Below are 15,233 nucleotides of genomic sequence, written 5' to 3'. Positions count from 1 at the left end.
ACTTGCCATGAAGTCCAGTCATTTTCCTCTTTTTTGGGGGGGTGGGGGGGTGCTGGTTTCATTTGTATCTAAGTTGGACAGTACAACTCCAGCTGCACTCAGTCACATCTATTTGATATGTTTGGGTACCGACAGAATCCCAGCTGATGGGTTTTTATGATGTAGCGTGATGTGAATTTTTCCTTCAAATTGACATCAGTGACCCTGGAAAACCTCTGCCGCTTGGTGTGACTCACATTTTACCTCATCGCACAAACATCATATGTAATCACACTGCAGAAACTTAGCTTTGTGAGACTGGGATGGAGGATTTAGATATATTAGAGATATATTTTATTAATGTACTCCAGGTAACTATTGTTTTTGAAATGAAACAACACCCACAACAAGGTGAGGCTGCAGCCCTGACAGACGGCAGCACCTCTCTCTCTCTCTTTGCTCATTTACATGTTCCTTTCAAAGTTATAAACTCAGGCAGAAGACAGCTGCGCTAACCAACACTGTTGTGCAGACCTTTGACGTAGAAGAAGTGTGTTTGTACGTTGGTTGTGTCAGAGTAAACTGGCAACAAACCCCACCCCCGGCAGATGTTTTAGCTGATCTGGACGTTGTCCGTCTCACAAACGTGTCGCTCTCCAAACACTGAATCACTGAGATAACACACAGGTCCTATTCTCCATGCTCATAATTTTCCAAGATTTAAAAAAGTTGAATTAAAATAAATTTCATTTTATGGTCATTTGCATTTTTTTGTAAAAGCTTTATCTCTTATAATGAGAAAATTTGTGATTTGTCAGGTAGGCGATAATGAATGACTGGATTGATAGTCAATATTTGCGTATCCGGATGATATCCCAATCAAATGTTACATGTTCATCGACAGTAGTGATATGCTTCTTACTGCAATAAATGAGGATCATGTCTTTTTTCAGCTGAGATATGGGCAAAAATATCTGTTAAATGGAGTTTAATATCCAAAATCTGGATCAGATTTAGATGTCGTTTGATTCGGCACTAGTTTTTAGACTATTCATCTAGTCTGAGTTTGTCCTCCTATTTAAAGACAATAAGAAAGTCTCCAGAAACATCCTTGGAGTGGAGGCTGTCAGTGCAGACTAACATCCTGAGGTATCTGAAGAGTCACAAGATCAAGAAGTAGTGCTGCAGTTTTGGCACACTGTAGGAGGCACCGGCCATTACATGTATTGATTTACAGCTTGGACCCCTACTCTAAAAGAACTGCCACACATTTAACATCCATCCATCCATCCATCCATCCTCTTAACACTGGTATTTATATTAATTAATGAGAAGACTTTAAAGACCCCATAAACTGCTGTTTAATGTTAGTTTCTTCTTTTCCTTTGAGTTACTGGTTCTGTTCATGGTTAGCTAACATGAACTAATGTAGGACTATGAGAGGCAACCAGCCAACCTAGTGACCTCATAATCTTTACTCAGACACGATGGCACTACCCCTGCTTTAAAACTTGAAAGACTTATTTTTTAAATCCAGTTTCATGGACAGTTTTAAATCTGTGGCAGTTTTTTTTTTAGGCTCCATGGTGTAAATCAGGCTAAATACATGCAGTGTCTCATGTCCACTTTAAGGGAGTGCTGATTGCTGTCTTCTTAAAATGTGAGCAAGTTTCTTCAGGAAAAAAGTACCCTTTTACCTCACTAACCTCTGACCTCCTCGTGGCACACAGCGAAGCCAGCAGATGACGAATGCTGAGTAAAATTTGCTGCGTTGTGCATCTAGCGTGTTTGAACACAACTCCAGCACAAAGCTGAGCCAGCCTGCAGCGCAGGATGAACATCTGGAAGTGTTAAAACTCTGATGACTCCAGCAGAATCCCTCTGCAGCCAATCGCACCCTGGCTTCCTGGATGCTCTCTGCCAATCAGGAAGCTAGCCAGAGCGGACGGGCTGTCCAGTTGGAGTTTTAGAGACAGAGAAAGTAGTGGAAAAGGAGAAAAAACAGTGTACAGAGAAGAGAGAAGGTTTTTTTGGAGTTTTTGAAAAGAAGAGAGAGAAAGAAGCATCTGCAGAAAAATCTGCAGACACGGCAGCATTTAGTTTTTCTGGACTGGTCACACTGATCTGTTAATCAGTTTGGGGTGTGAAGGAGGAAGAAGAAAGGAGGTAGGAAATGGAAAAATACACATTTACAAAGGAAAAGATGCAGCTCTACTTTTCTTGGCTTTTCGCTCCCTTCGTTCTCATTCTCCTTTCTTTATTCATCATCTTCAAGATGTTCCAAGAGGTTTAAATGAAAGACTCATGAAAACTGTTTATTCTTGGTTTTAATTTTTAATTTTTTTTCTGCTCAGTGCTCTTTGGTGATCACAGACAATTGCCAGGGGAATGCAACATCCTCTTCCTTTTATTGTCTGCGCCTAGCTTCTGTAGGTGGCACTATTTTCTTTGTGCGCTCCACCGCGATGAACCTTCCAGCCAAACTAAAAAAAAAAAGTAAAAATAATTGTAGCTACATTGTGGTCAAAGTTTAAATTCTTTTTCTCAGTTTAATATAGGATTATTTAAATGCATAATCAATGGGATTTCTTTTTCCTACTGTGGGAAAAAGGAAATCAGTAACTTTTAATCCCATAGTTTGGTCCATATAAATATGTTGTTTTCTCATAAAATAACAGAAATAAATGTGAACCAAAGAATTTGGTGAGAAAAGTTTCTCTAAATGTAAAAAATAGTACATTTATAATGTGAACGATAGACCAGAGGTTTTTATTAAAGGTCCAACTTTGGCTAAATTTATAGGCCCCTGGTTAGTGTAGAGACATGCACTCACTGACCACTTTATTAGGTACACCTTGCTAGTACTGGGTTGGACCCTGTTTTCCCTGCAGAACTGCCTGAATTCTTCATGGCACAGATTCGAGAAGGTCCTCAGAGACTTGGGTCCATATTGACTTGACAGCATCACAGAGTTGCTGCAGATTTGTCAGCTGCACATCCACGATGTGAATCTCCAATTTTGTTCCCCCACATCCCAAAGGTGCTCTGCTGGATTGAGATCTGGTGACTGTGGAGGCCGTTTGTGCAATGTCATGTTCAAGAGATCAGTTTGACATGATTTTATTTTTGTGCTTTATCCTGCTGGAAGCATCCACCAGAAGATGTGTACACTGTGGTCATAAAGAGATACTCAGGTATGCTGTGGCGTTTAAACAATGCTCAGTTGGTACTGGGGGATCCAGAGTGTGCCAAGAAAATATCCACCACACAATTACACCACCAGCAGCCTGAAGCCCTGATACAAGGCAGCATGGATCCAAGCTTTCATGTTTATGCCAGATTCTGACCCTGACTCTGGATATTTCCTCTTTTTCAGACCATTCTCTGTAAACCTTAGAGATGGTTGTGTGGGGAAAATCCCAGCAGATCAGCAGTTTCTGAAACTCAGACCAGCCCATCTGGCACCAACAGCCATGCCACGTTCAAAGTGGCTTAAATCACCTTTCTTCCTCATTCTCATGCTTGGCTTGAACTTCAGCAGGCCGTCTTGACCATGTCCGTATGCTTAAATGCACTGAGCTGCTGCTGTGTGCTTGTCTAATTAGATGTTTGCATTAATGAGCAGTTGAACAGGGGTACTCAACGAAGTGGCCCGGCAGTGTAAATGGGCAGAGATGCAGCAGTGACCAGTCAGAGATGTGGTCATATGATCTGCAAGGAAAGCAGAATAAAGGCATAGATACTACATGTATGTGCAGGCGTGTAACTACATGCCTGCATATTCAGCTAATCCCAAAGTTTAAAATGACACTGGATGTTTTTTTATTTATTTCTCTCTTTGTGAAAGATAAATGATTTCTTTGTAACAAGTGCTTCTTTTTATCTGTTCTAAAGTCTTTTCAGTTCTTTGCCCACATGAAATGCTGAGTTCTGTAGACTAAACAGTGACTATTAGTTTACAATCCCGCCCTCTCTCTTTCTCTTCCCAGGTCGGCCTGACAGACATAAGCCAGAGCATCGTCTCAGGTACGAGGTTTCACCTTTCACTGTCTCTCTTGGCAGCTCGGGCAAAAAAGACTAACTGCTTTCAGGAAGGGTGCTTCTAATCTGTCCCACATGTAGAAGACAGTTTGTGCTGGGGAGGTGTGTTTGAAGCTGAATCCAGGTGAAAGGTCTGATTGCTTTGATTTCACCCTCTCAAAGGATTTACTTTACACTATGAGTCAGGAAGTCTTTGGTTTGAAGGCACAGCTTTGCATGATTTTCTTCAGGATCCTTGCAGAATTGCAGGGACTACTTTTCTCCCCTTTGGTCTGTGGTCCTGACACACTCCTGAAAGTATTTTGGCTGTTGGCCGGTGGGCATGGCAACTAGCTGGAGGAGGTGTGTGTGTGTGTGTGTGTGTGTGTGTGTGTGTGTGTGTGTGTGTGTGTGTGTGTGTGTGTGTGTGTGTGTTTTTATGGGGAACAAAGCCTCGCTTTTGTTGAGCTTATTTCACTTAAAAGACGGTGAACAAAGAATCCAAAGTGATTGTGAGAATGTTGGTTTCATGATTTTTTAAGGCTCCAAATGCACACACATACGACAGGTTAAGTTTTTTTAGTGAGTCCAGAACACAGCAGAAAGTTAACAAACCTCCATTAAGTAATTTTTGGGACTTTATTTTGTGTGTTGAAGGACTGATGTGTGACCGAGTCTCTTGACCTGAAACAGAACAAATTTTTAAACCTGATTTTTTTGATGAAGACTTCTGTCTTTGTTGGTATAGAAAGAACAGTGCAGTAGCAGGTTATACTCAGGTTATATATATATATACTCAGGTTCAAGCTTCCATTGATTAAAAACTTCAAATCAAGGAAGTGCCAAAATCTGCAGTTCCTCTAATAATCAGCTGAGATGGGGCGGGAGGCATGCTCAAACAGTTTTGACTTGTTAACTACACATAGCCCTCTGCTAGAGAATCCCTTGCTTTATCACCCTGCTGTCATGTTATAATTAGTAATAGTTGGAACTAGCAATGGAGCCCATAAAATCACCAGGAAAATGTTTACTGAGGGCAGGAATGAGGAAAACAAGGAAGTCTGTGCTTAAAATGAAAAACTTCCTGCTTCTCACATTCTCAGGGGAGGACTGAAAAATGATCAGTCAGACCGGAACTGTGACTCCATCCCACGACTCTTAGGTTGGCGCTATGTGATGTCACCGTATCAGATTTTCTCTATGTGATTAAAGGAAATCACTATTGATACTGGATATCTGAAGAGAATTCACCAGACAGACCCAAGTTTGATATATACAGTATTTAATCGGTCCTCTTTTATGGTGTACTGAGGCCATAGGTGCACCCTCAAAAACACATAGAGTGTATACATCTATGTGCAGAGGCAGGCAGTGATGTAGAAAACAACTTGCCTACATCTCTTTAGCAGATAATGAAAACATTAGCTGCAACTCTCTTTTTTTAATCCTCCCTTTCTCTCCTCCACCTCTCCTTTGACCATCTGTATGGCAGGGCCTTGGCTAACATTATGCATGAAGAAGCAGGGAGGCAACTCATTCCTGCTTTTATACCATCGCTTTGTGAATTCACGGCAGAACACGACCCGTCCGTCCCTGGATATTCTCTTTGTGTAAAAACATTGCTCCACTGGTGTTGGAAGAAGAGCCACGGAGCTTTTATTTCATTTAAGTTCATGTAATGACTCCTGATCGTCACGTTTCCTGTGGACAAGCATCTATGAGTTGGCTGTTGCCCAAAAACATCTGCCATGTTCTTTATTGTAGCATTTATCTCTGTGCCAGCAGGCTTTTAAATTCAGTTAGAAATCCAGCCCCTTCTGAACCATTACAAACACTATTCGGTTTGACAACAAGTGGTTCACTTGTTCTGCTGCATTTACATGTTTTTTGGGGGCCTGAACTGCAGAGCAGTCAGTCGCACAAACCCCAAAATGATGTCATAGGAAAAGAAGCTGTAAAAACATTTTCCAAACATAGAGAAGCTACATTAGGAAAGAGGCACATTGTTCCCATCGACTCTGACTTAAAACTATAAACCATAGCTTTAAAAATGTCCACCAAGTCAAACCGACATCTCTGATGGTCTAAACAAAGTGTAAACATTGCGATAAATGGCTGATGAGAGGCGCAGTTTGCTGAGATTTAATAAATTCCTCGTGTTTTCTTCAACCTTTCTTTGCAGTAAACAGGGAGAAATGGAAAGAGGAGGATAAAAGGAGCATTTTTTCCAGCAGCATTTAAAGTAAAGCAGTGTGTTTGGGCAGTGTCAGGGGTGAGTCATGAGTATCTGTTCATAGTTAGCAGCTCCGTGGCAGAAAGAGAGGGAGAGCGGGCAGCAGAGAGAGTCAGGAGACTCAGAGAAGGAAAACACAGGCTGATCTATAACGAACAGAGTGAGAGAAGGAGATAAAGAACCATCGCGTCATCCTGCTGTCGTCTGGGTGAGTCTGGCCTCTTATATCAGGAACTACATTTCCATTTAAACAGGAAAAGCTTGGACACAGCTTCTCTGAAAGATCTGTGAGCCACTTTGATCGATGGGACTGCTGACAGATGGAGTGTTGAACTTGATAAACACACTCCCAGTTTGGAAATACCAGGGAATTTTCCTAATTTTTCCTTTTTTTTTGTGCAGGAATTTTGACAAAATGTGCTATACAGCAAATGCTTTGCTGTATAGCAGATATGGCCCAAACTGACCTCAGAGTTTTGTATTGAAATTTATGGATCACAATGGATCTGCAAAAGAACAAATACTGTTTAACATTAATTTGTTCAGTTTTTAGAAACAAAAAGCACGATTATATAACTTATTTATGAACCAAACCACTCCAGATCTATAAACACTCCTGTGTAGTGATGCTGGTATCCAGACAGCAGGAATAACAGTACATTTTATCTGATAAAACTGGAGTTATTAATGAGTTTGCTGCAGTTTCCACACATCTGTCCATCCAGTGGGCCAGATTGGATCCTTGGGTGGGCTGCAGAAGGTTGGCAAAGGTGAAAAAAATCACAGTTAGCAGATGAAACAGTTTACAACAGCAGCAGTAAAGAAGATTTCTTTTAGGACACGGTGATTTAAGCGACTGCTTCTGCACCCCATAGCTGAGGGGTCAGTCAGATAGTTTTGCTTTAAATCCCGATGCTTTATCAGGGCGGTATCGGAGGATCGGACGACTGCTTGTGAGTGCTAATAGCTGCATCCGTTTGCTAATTGTGGTGATGGTAATCAGTTCTGATAGAAACTAGTGAAATTTCCAGCCCGGCGCAATGATGCCTCAGCCCAGAGCAGCGCCATGAACTGCTGGCTGAAACCCTAAGCCCTAACCCTGTGCAGTTAGAATATATGATGTATGGCTGTTGAAAATAGAGCCCACCACGTCTTGGTGACCAACAAATAAACATTCTGTAACTTACACTAAACTCATTTTTTATTTTTTAAGTTAGTACATGTAGTTTGGGAACTTCATGTGAGTTCAGCCCTAATGGTCATCATGAAGCTCTGTTGTAATATGTGGAAGCTCCAAAATGACAACACACCCGTTAACAGCCTTTTTTTTCCCTCCACACTGACGCAGTCATCGCTCCCTTCCCACTCTACTTACCAGATTTGGTTCACTACCACTTTGTCATTTTCCTGAAATTAAAATGAACTTAAATGGTCAGAATTTGGACCAGAAATCAGCATCGGGATTCCAGGAGGGGACTTCCAGGGTGTCCACGTATCGCTGCACAAGGTGACTACTTCAAACAGGGTAGTGGACCAATTAAAATCAGGCTTGTTTTTCACTCTTTACAGGCAGTCAACTCAATCTGCTGAATTTGTAGATATCCACAGTTTTCTCCACGTTAATGTGCATTACCTTATCTTATTATCTTATCTTGTATTAGTCTTTTTTTTCTTTTTGGTCCTACCATAAATGAGGCACTTTCCAGGGTAGGAAGAAAGTCAAGTGATGTAAATGTTCTGTGATTGGTCAAATTCATTAATGCAGCACCAGTAATAACCTTCAGTAAAGCATTAGCCATGTAAACAACAGCTCTTACCATTAGTCATAAAGATGGAAACCCATTCCATGAAGCTGTCTACGCTCTGTTATTAATCTGAAGGCCACATGAAGCTTTGAAGGTCTGTAGGGATTGTTGGTGACTTCTGTGCACTTTGCAGCCCAGCATAGTGAACCTGCTCTGTGATTTTTACCATTTGGTGGCTGAGTTGCTGTTGTTCCCAATTTCTTCCACTTTGTTATAATACCACTAAGAGTGGACTGTGGAATATTTAATAGCAAGGAAATTTCATGACTGGACTTGCTGCACAGGTGGCATCCTATCACAGTACCACGCTGGAATTCACTGAGCTGAGAGCGACCCATTCTTTCACAAATGTTTGCAGAAGCAGTCTGCATGCCTAGCTGTTTGGTTTTATACACCTGTGTCATGGAAGCGATTTGAACACCTGAATTCAATGATTTGGATGGGTGATTGAGCACTTTTGGCAATATAGTGTGTTTGTGACCTGTTTCCTTTGCTGTTTGCTTTGCTTCATATTAAAGTTCTCAAATTACAAAGTGTGGACTGGCTGGGACGACCGAGCTATGTTTGTCACTGGAGAATGGAGGGAGAGAGGGAGGAGGTGGCAGCAACAGAGGAGAAATAATGTGACTCACTGTTTCCTTCTTCTCCTCTCTGTGCAGCCAGGGACCTCTGTCATCCATCAGAGCGGTCATCAAGAGAAGTGAGTATTCACTTTCAACCTAAACAGCTGTGCCAAATACAAATGAACACAAAAGGGGAAAGAAGTAAAAGAAGTCACTTAATTGCAGTGTGTGTACAGTGACTGGGATGAACCAGAAGTCATTACTTCTTGTACTTAGTTTTGAGTGCTCAAAAAAGCTGGGAAAGAAAGGCTTCTTAAAAGTGCCAAATTTCCATCCACCCCTGTGTGCTTTGAGGGCTGTCACTCTAAAAAAATTCAGCTTTAAGGTAAAACTTTTGCATGTTGTTGTACAGAAAAAGGAAAATGAGCAGATTCTGAGGGGTCTGACGGGAGGCACTCAGTAGTGATAAAAATACCGTTTTGGTTCATGTGACTATTTTGACTCTGCCAACACAGTGATCTTCCTTATGGTGGGAATTAACCGGATTCTGTTTTCCATCAGCCTCTGCCAGGTCGACCTCTGTGTCTGAGACGCCCAGAGACAGAGAGAGGGACAGGGAGAGAGACCGGGAGCGCGAACGGGAAAGGGAAAGGGAAAGAGACAGAGACAGGGACAGGAGGTATGTCTCTGCTGCACCATTGTCATCGTCACTGGATTATATTTAACATGCAGATGTTTCGTGAGGTGCACGCACTGATTGAATTCTGCCAACTGGTGAGAAATCGTCTTCAAACTGTAAAAGGAAAAGTCAAAACCAGCTGGTCATTCTGTTCATTCCCTTTAATCCGTTTGACATATCAGGAAAATATAAAACATTTTAGTCAACAAATAAGCATTAATCTTTGTTTTTAGAGTAAACAAACTTCGTGTAAGGGCTGTATGTGTTTCTCTGAAAGGGGAAGCTTATCGTTGAGCTTCTTCCTGCTCCACATTAAACACTTGGATGGCTCTTGGATCTGAGCCAGCATAAACACTTATAAAGCACTGTGTAATCTTTAAGCTACATGTGTTTGTCTGCTTCTTACTTAATGATGTCTTTTAAAACTATTTACTATGACCTCTAAGGAAGTTAAACTGTTTATTTTCTGGTATTTTATTTGACGCACGTCTTGGCTGGCGGATGGTCTGAGTTATTCAGGGATATATTTAATTCCCAGACACATGCGCTTTTGAATTCAGAATAAAACAAAATAATATTTACGCCTCAGTGAAAAGCTAAATTGATCATTTTTATCAGCAGGTTACGTTTTAAATAAGATTTTTAATGTGACAATAATCAGAGTAGGAGGATTTTAATGTTTTATTCATTTTCTTAATGAACTGATCAGAGTTTGGGCAATAAAATGTTATAAAAATCTGAAAAATACTCATTTAATTTCCTTAAAAAATGTGTTTTGTTTCTAGCACTACAACTCTGTAAAACCTAAAGATAGTTTACTGATTTTAGACAAACACAGACAATCATCACTTGGTTAAAATCAAGAAATGTTTTTTTTTTAAAAACTGTAAATTGTTTAAATAATCATTTAAATTAACACAAGAAAATTATTTTCATAGACTCAGTAAAACTGAAAATGATGCAGTTATAAAAAAAGTGATTAGTTTTATAAAATTAATTTTTCACTCTTTTCATTTTAAGTTGCATCTATGCCAGTTTTTGATTGGTCAAACAAAACTAATAGCGAATAACTTCTTAATTATTTTTTGTATAATCTTCTCATAAACAGCACACATATAACTTTGTGCTTGTGTGGTTATTAGAGCGTCTTACCTGCTATTTTCCTGTTTTAATGTTTCTGTTTATAATCTCCTCATAATTTGTGGCCTGTTTCCAGGCGTCCGGAAATCACCATCCTGTCAGCGGAGCCTCTGTCCTCCACTTCCTGGTTTCCTGGAGCTTCTGGAGGGTTCCCACCTCCCCCTCCTCCTGCTGCACAGATCTGGGGACCCACAATTCCTCCAGCCATACAAGTGAGGGTTTTTTGATTGTGTGTTTCAGAAAGTTTGTTTAATGTCCTTCAAAATCGCAGCTAAGTGTGTAGTGTATGTGTCATGTATTTGCATTTTTTATCTCTCCCTCAGCCGCCTCCTTCCTACGAGGAGGTGATCAGGGAGAAGACACAGGAGCAGGTTCTCTCCACTTCTTCCTCTTCCTCTCCCTCCGCGTCACCCTCACGTCCAGTTTCTACTGTAACCATCGCCACGCAGACTGACTCAGGATCTGCCACTGATCCTTCAGCGCCACAAGGCAAGAAAAAAACTTTAATTTTTAAACTATATCAATAGATCAATATATCAGTAGTATATCAGAAGTTTGCACTTGTGTAGCTCCATAACCAACTCGCACTCTGCACATAAAGATCGCTCCTAAATCTCAGGGAGGCGGTCACAGCGCTGGTTCAACTTTGAACAGCACCGCAAAGTTTAAAAAAAATAAACTAACCTAATGTTTAAATTGCATATTTGTGTCACACAGAAGGTAAACAGCTGTTTGTAGGCTATTTATCACTGAGAATATTAAATCACTAAAATTTATTTCACGTTGATCTGATCAGAAACTAAACTGATTTGCCCGCCTCCTTCATTAGGCTGTGGGATGGTATCTGACTGCAACACACTGATGTTTAAATGTTTAAAGCTTTCAGTTTCAGCGCTCTAAAGTGCAGCTGTCAGGCTAGAAATAAACAAATGCTAAAATCAATAAAATGAAGGATTTTCAGCTGCCTTGCTCTGTTTTCAGCACTTTTATTGGTTTTGCTGTTTTATTTTATCATATTATTACTCTGATAATATCTGACTAAAGTAGTCAGCACTCAGTTGATCCATTTTATGTCAAAGACGGGTCAAAAACCACTTTTTATGTGAGCGTGCAGAAAGCCTGGGTTAACGGAGGCTTCATAGCCACAACTCTGAGTCATTAAACTGGACTTCTCTGCAGTGTTTGTGCTGTCAGTGCCTTTTAGAGCATTTTTAATGATGTTATCTGACAAATTATACGGTTTGCTCTGTGGTATACTCGATAAGAGGTTTGTGCTTCAGTTTTGTTGATGTAAATTCTAGTATTTTGTTAGTCTGTTACACTGATTAGCTGATTTGTGTGTCTCTGTGTTGTGTTCAATACAGTTTATGGAAGGCGCATGCTAACCAAGTTAACTAACTTTAGCTGATGAATTAGCACTCCACCATTTCATTTAAAAACCCATATTATGATGGCCACAATGCCCCAAAATGCCAAATTCAACAGGTAATGTCACCATACAGTCCATGCTCAGGACTTAGGGAGTGGTACGCCACCCATTGATTCACATTTCAGGGGAATGCCTGAAAATTGAAGGATATTATATTTTTTGTCCACATCACTCAGCCCTAATCTAGCTCTAGTTCTGTTTTATAAGTAATTAATCGAGTAATTGTAACTTCTCTCTGTGTGTGTGTGTGTGTGTGTGTGTGTGTGTGTGTGTGTGTGTGTGTGTGTGTGTGTGTGTGTGTGTGTGCAGAAGGAAAACCAGGGAGACCGCCTCGCCCACCTTTCCCCCAGCCTCCTAAATCATCTCATGCTGATGACATTGCCAGCACTGCCAGCCAATCAGCGGTCGCCCCCCTCGGCAGTGACACACATATTTCCGCAGACACACAAAGCTGCGACCCCACCACTGATCTGTGTTCACCTTTAACCTCGAGCTCCAGTGTTCAGACTGAGCAGTGGGATCAGTGTTCTGCTCCCGTCGATGTGGCTCCTCCCCCTCCCACCGCTTCCTCTCAAGTCCCATTGGAGCGTCCCAGACCGCGTCCTCGATCTAAGCCTGGCCTCCAGCCAATCAGCAACGAGGTTCAAGTTCAGACTTTGGTGAAGCTGCGGGAGGACGGTTTGGCCACATTAGCCAGCCGTGCACGAAGTGACTCCGCTAACCAGCAAGTGACTCAAGGGAAGTATCTTCAGGAGCTGCTCGAGGCCTTCAGCTCTGACGACTGGGGCTTTCCCGAAAACCGCAGTGACAGCAGCGGGCTGAGCCAATCTGATAGCGAGGAAGGGGAGGAGGAAGAGGACGGGGAGGACATGGCGACTCTGAAAGCGAGGATACAAGCCTTTGAGCAGCAGCAGCAGCAGCAGGTTAGCAATGAGAGCTCTGGAGACAGTAATAACAGACAAAGTGGAACCACAAAGAAACCCGAACCTCGACCACGCCCTCGTCTCCAGGGGCAACAAGCCAAGTCTGCCCCTCCCACCATTGCCCCAAAGCCCAAAAGCTTTTCACCTGGGCCTAAACCGTCCAGCAAGGGATTCTGGGAAGAAGGGGGTTTGACAGCAGCCATAACAGACTCAGCTGAAGCTCCCTCAGCTGAAGCCCCCTCAGCTGAAGCCCCCTCTGCTCAAGCTCAAACTGCTGCAGAACCACCACCGAAATCCACTCCAGATTTGGAACCACAGCCCATTAAACCCACAGAAAAACCCACAATAACACCCAAACCCCCATCTGTTACAGAAACCCTCACCCCTGCTCCTGTCCCAGCCCCAAGGCCCCCTCCACCCAAACTAACCCCCAGTCTTAGTGACCCTAAACCCCCACCCAGACCTCCAGTCGCCCCCAGGGCCAGCGTGGGTGTGCCACACCCGGATAAGATCACCACAGATGGCGGCGCTACCCCGGTTCTAACCCCAAGACCCTTGATGGAGGTCGGCAGTGCATCACAGACGGAGACTCAGACTGGAAGCGAAGCAACGCAGAATGCCCCAAACCAAACTGGTGAGTTTTCAAGAGGTTTCCATCCCTGCTGACCCCTGCAGGCAGCTCTGAGGAATGACTGCAATTTACTGTTGGGTTCTTCTTTTTTCTTTACTGATGTGTGTTGTGACAGGAAAATAATTCAAGTCAATTTTATTTATATAGCGCCAGATCACAACAAACAGTCGCTTCAAGACGCTTTGTATTGTAGGTAAAAATCATACAATAATTACAGAGAAAAACCAACAGTCAAAATGATCCCCTGTGAGCGACAGCGGGAAGGAAAAACTCCCTTTTAACAGGAAGAAACCTCCAGCAGAACCAGGCTCAGGGAGGGGCAGTCATCTGCTGTGACCGGTTGGGGGTGAGGGGAGAGAGACAAGACAAAAGACGTGCTGTGGAAGAGAGGTGTATAAACAGAGAGAGAGTGAAAAATGGTGAATGAAAAAGAAACACTCAGTGCATCATGGGAATGCCCCAGCAGCCTAGGCCTATTGCAGCATAAGTAAGGGATGGTTCAGCATCACCTGATCCAGCTCTAACTATAGTAATGACTCTCTGGTGCCTTAATCCGATCTAATCTTAATCACCACAGCAGCAAAGTTTGCTAAATAAATGACATGATAAGGGCCAGATCTAGCTGCTTTGCAGTGGCTAATCTTTCAAAATAAGAGCTAAAAAAAACACTTGGGTATGTATTAAAATACTTGGATGTCCTGCCAAATTAAAATAGATGTGTGGGGGGAAAAAAAACTGTACTTACAGGTATAAGTTATAGCTGCATAATGTCATAGCAAAACAGGCTTATTGCTATTCAGTAATTGATACAGATCTTGATTAGACCAGCATCTCTGCTTGAATTATTACTTGATGGGATTTAAGAATTCTGTCAGTTGATGAATTGAGCTCATTACGTTGAGTGCGATCACCTGTATCAAAAATCAGTTGAATATGATGACCTATGGTAAATTAACAGAGCACCCAGTTCCTGACTGGGGTGCTGCTGGGACTGACGCTTCAGCTGCTGTACAGCTTTTTTTTGCTGGAAAGGTTTTAGATTGCGTTGACCTTCATTTCCTGTTTTTGTGACATACCTCAGCAGCGAACTGAACACAGAAACTTTGGCCTGTATGAAAAGGTTTCTCTCGTTTGTCCGGTGAACCTCTTTGTTCCTGCAAGTTCAGCTCAGTTCACAAATATTTACAAGAGGGAAGCGTGTTGCTTATCTCCCAGATAACCTGATTGTGTAGCTGCTGCTGATAAGCTCAGTTTCATTGACTGAATTTCAGACTGATACACAGAGCTGCGCTGGGATAATCTGCTATTACCACTGTTACTGATAGTAAATGGGAGTGTTTCACTTGTAATTTTACTCACAGTTTAAGTGTGACGGCCAATAGATAACATGCCAAAAATTAAGAGCTAATTAGCGACGTTCAAATTTACCACGTCCTCTCTGGAGAGCCTGGACAAAATATGTGCCGCTCAAAGTTGTCCTGTCCGGAAAAATTTTTAATCTTTTACTACGATTCCAGTCTGGCTGTAAACACTCAGTTTATTGGACCATCATGATGTCATCTCAGGCACAGCAGCCCCACCTAACTCTTATTCAGCCCTTCTGTTTGCTAATGTAAGGGTAGCCAATCAGAAGGTGGTTGGTTTAAAAGAGATAGGAGCTAAACCAGCTTGTTTGAGAGAGCTTGATAAATAAAGATTATTTTGAACTGGGAATCATGCAAAGTTTTCTACTCGAGTCCAAGAATACAGATTTTTAGCTGTAAATTAGAAGCTGTAGGCATAAAGCACTTAGTTTTAGATTTTGCAGCAGTAAGATTAGACTTCATTATCT

General features: G+C 42.0%; 1 protein-coding gene across 2 annotated transcripts in view; it reads left to right on the top strand.

Moving 5' to 3' along the window:
* The window catches only part of LOC115796723 (SH3 domain-containing protein 19-like), a 35,180-nt gene that overhangs the window by 5,823 nt on the left and 14,124 nt on the right, over positions 1 to 15,233 (top strand). For both annotated transcript variants that reach the window (XM_030753103.1, XM_030753102.1), the window contains exons 2-7: positions 3,969 to 4,005; positions 8,697 to 8,737; positions 9,162 to 9,279; positions 10,496 to 10,631; positions 10,743 to 10,908; positions 12,158 to 13,405. In XM_030753103.1, the coding sequence (XP_030608963.1) occupies positions 3,969 to 4,005; positions 8,697 to 8,737; positions 9,162 to 9,279; positions 10,496 to 10,631; positions 10,743 to 10,908; positions 12,158 to 13,405 (1,746 nt within the window). The remainder of the gene's footprint in view (positions 1 to 3,968; positions 4,006 to 8,696; positions 8,738 to 9,161; positions 9,280 to 10,495; positions 10,632 to 10,742; positions 10,909 to 12,157; positions 13,406 to 15,233) is intronic.

The sequence above is a fragment of the Archocentrus centrarchus genome, chromosome 18 (assembly GCF_007364275.1).
Source record: "Archocentrus centrarchus isolate MPI-CPG fArcCen1 chromosome 18, fArcCen1, whole genome shotgun sequence".
In the NCBI taxonomy this organism is placed as follows: Eukaryota; Metazoa; Chordata; class Actinopteri; order Cichliformes; family Cichlidae; genus Archocentrus; species Archocentrus centrarchus.
The sequence above is the reverse complement of the archived record's forward strand: the minus strand, read 5'-3'. Positions and strand labels throughout refer to the sequence as shown.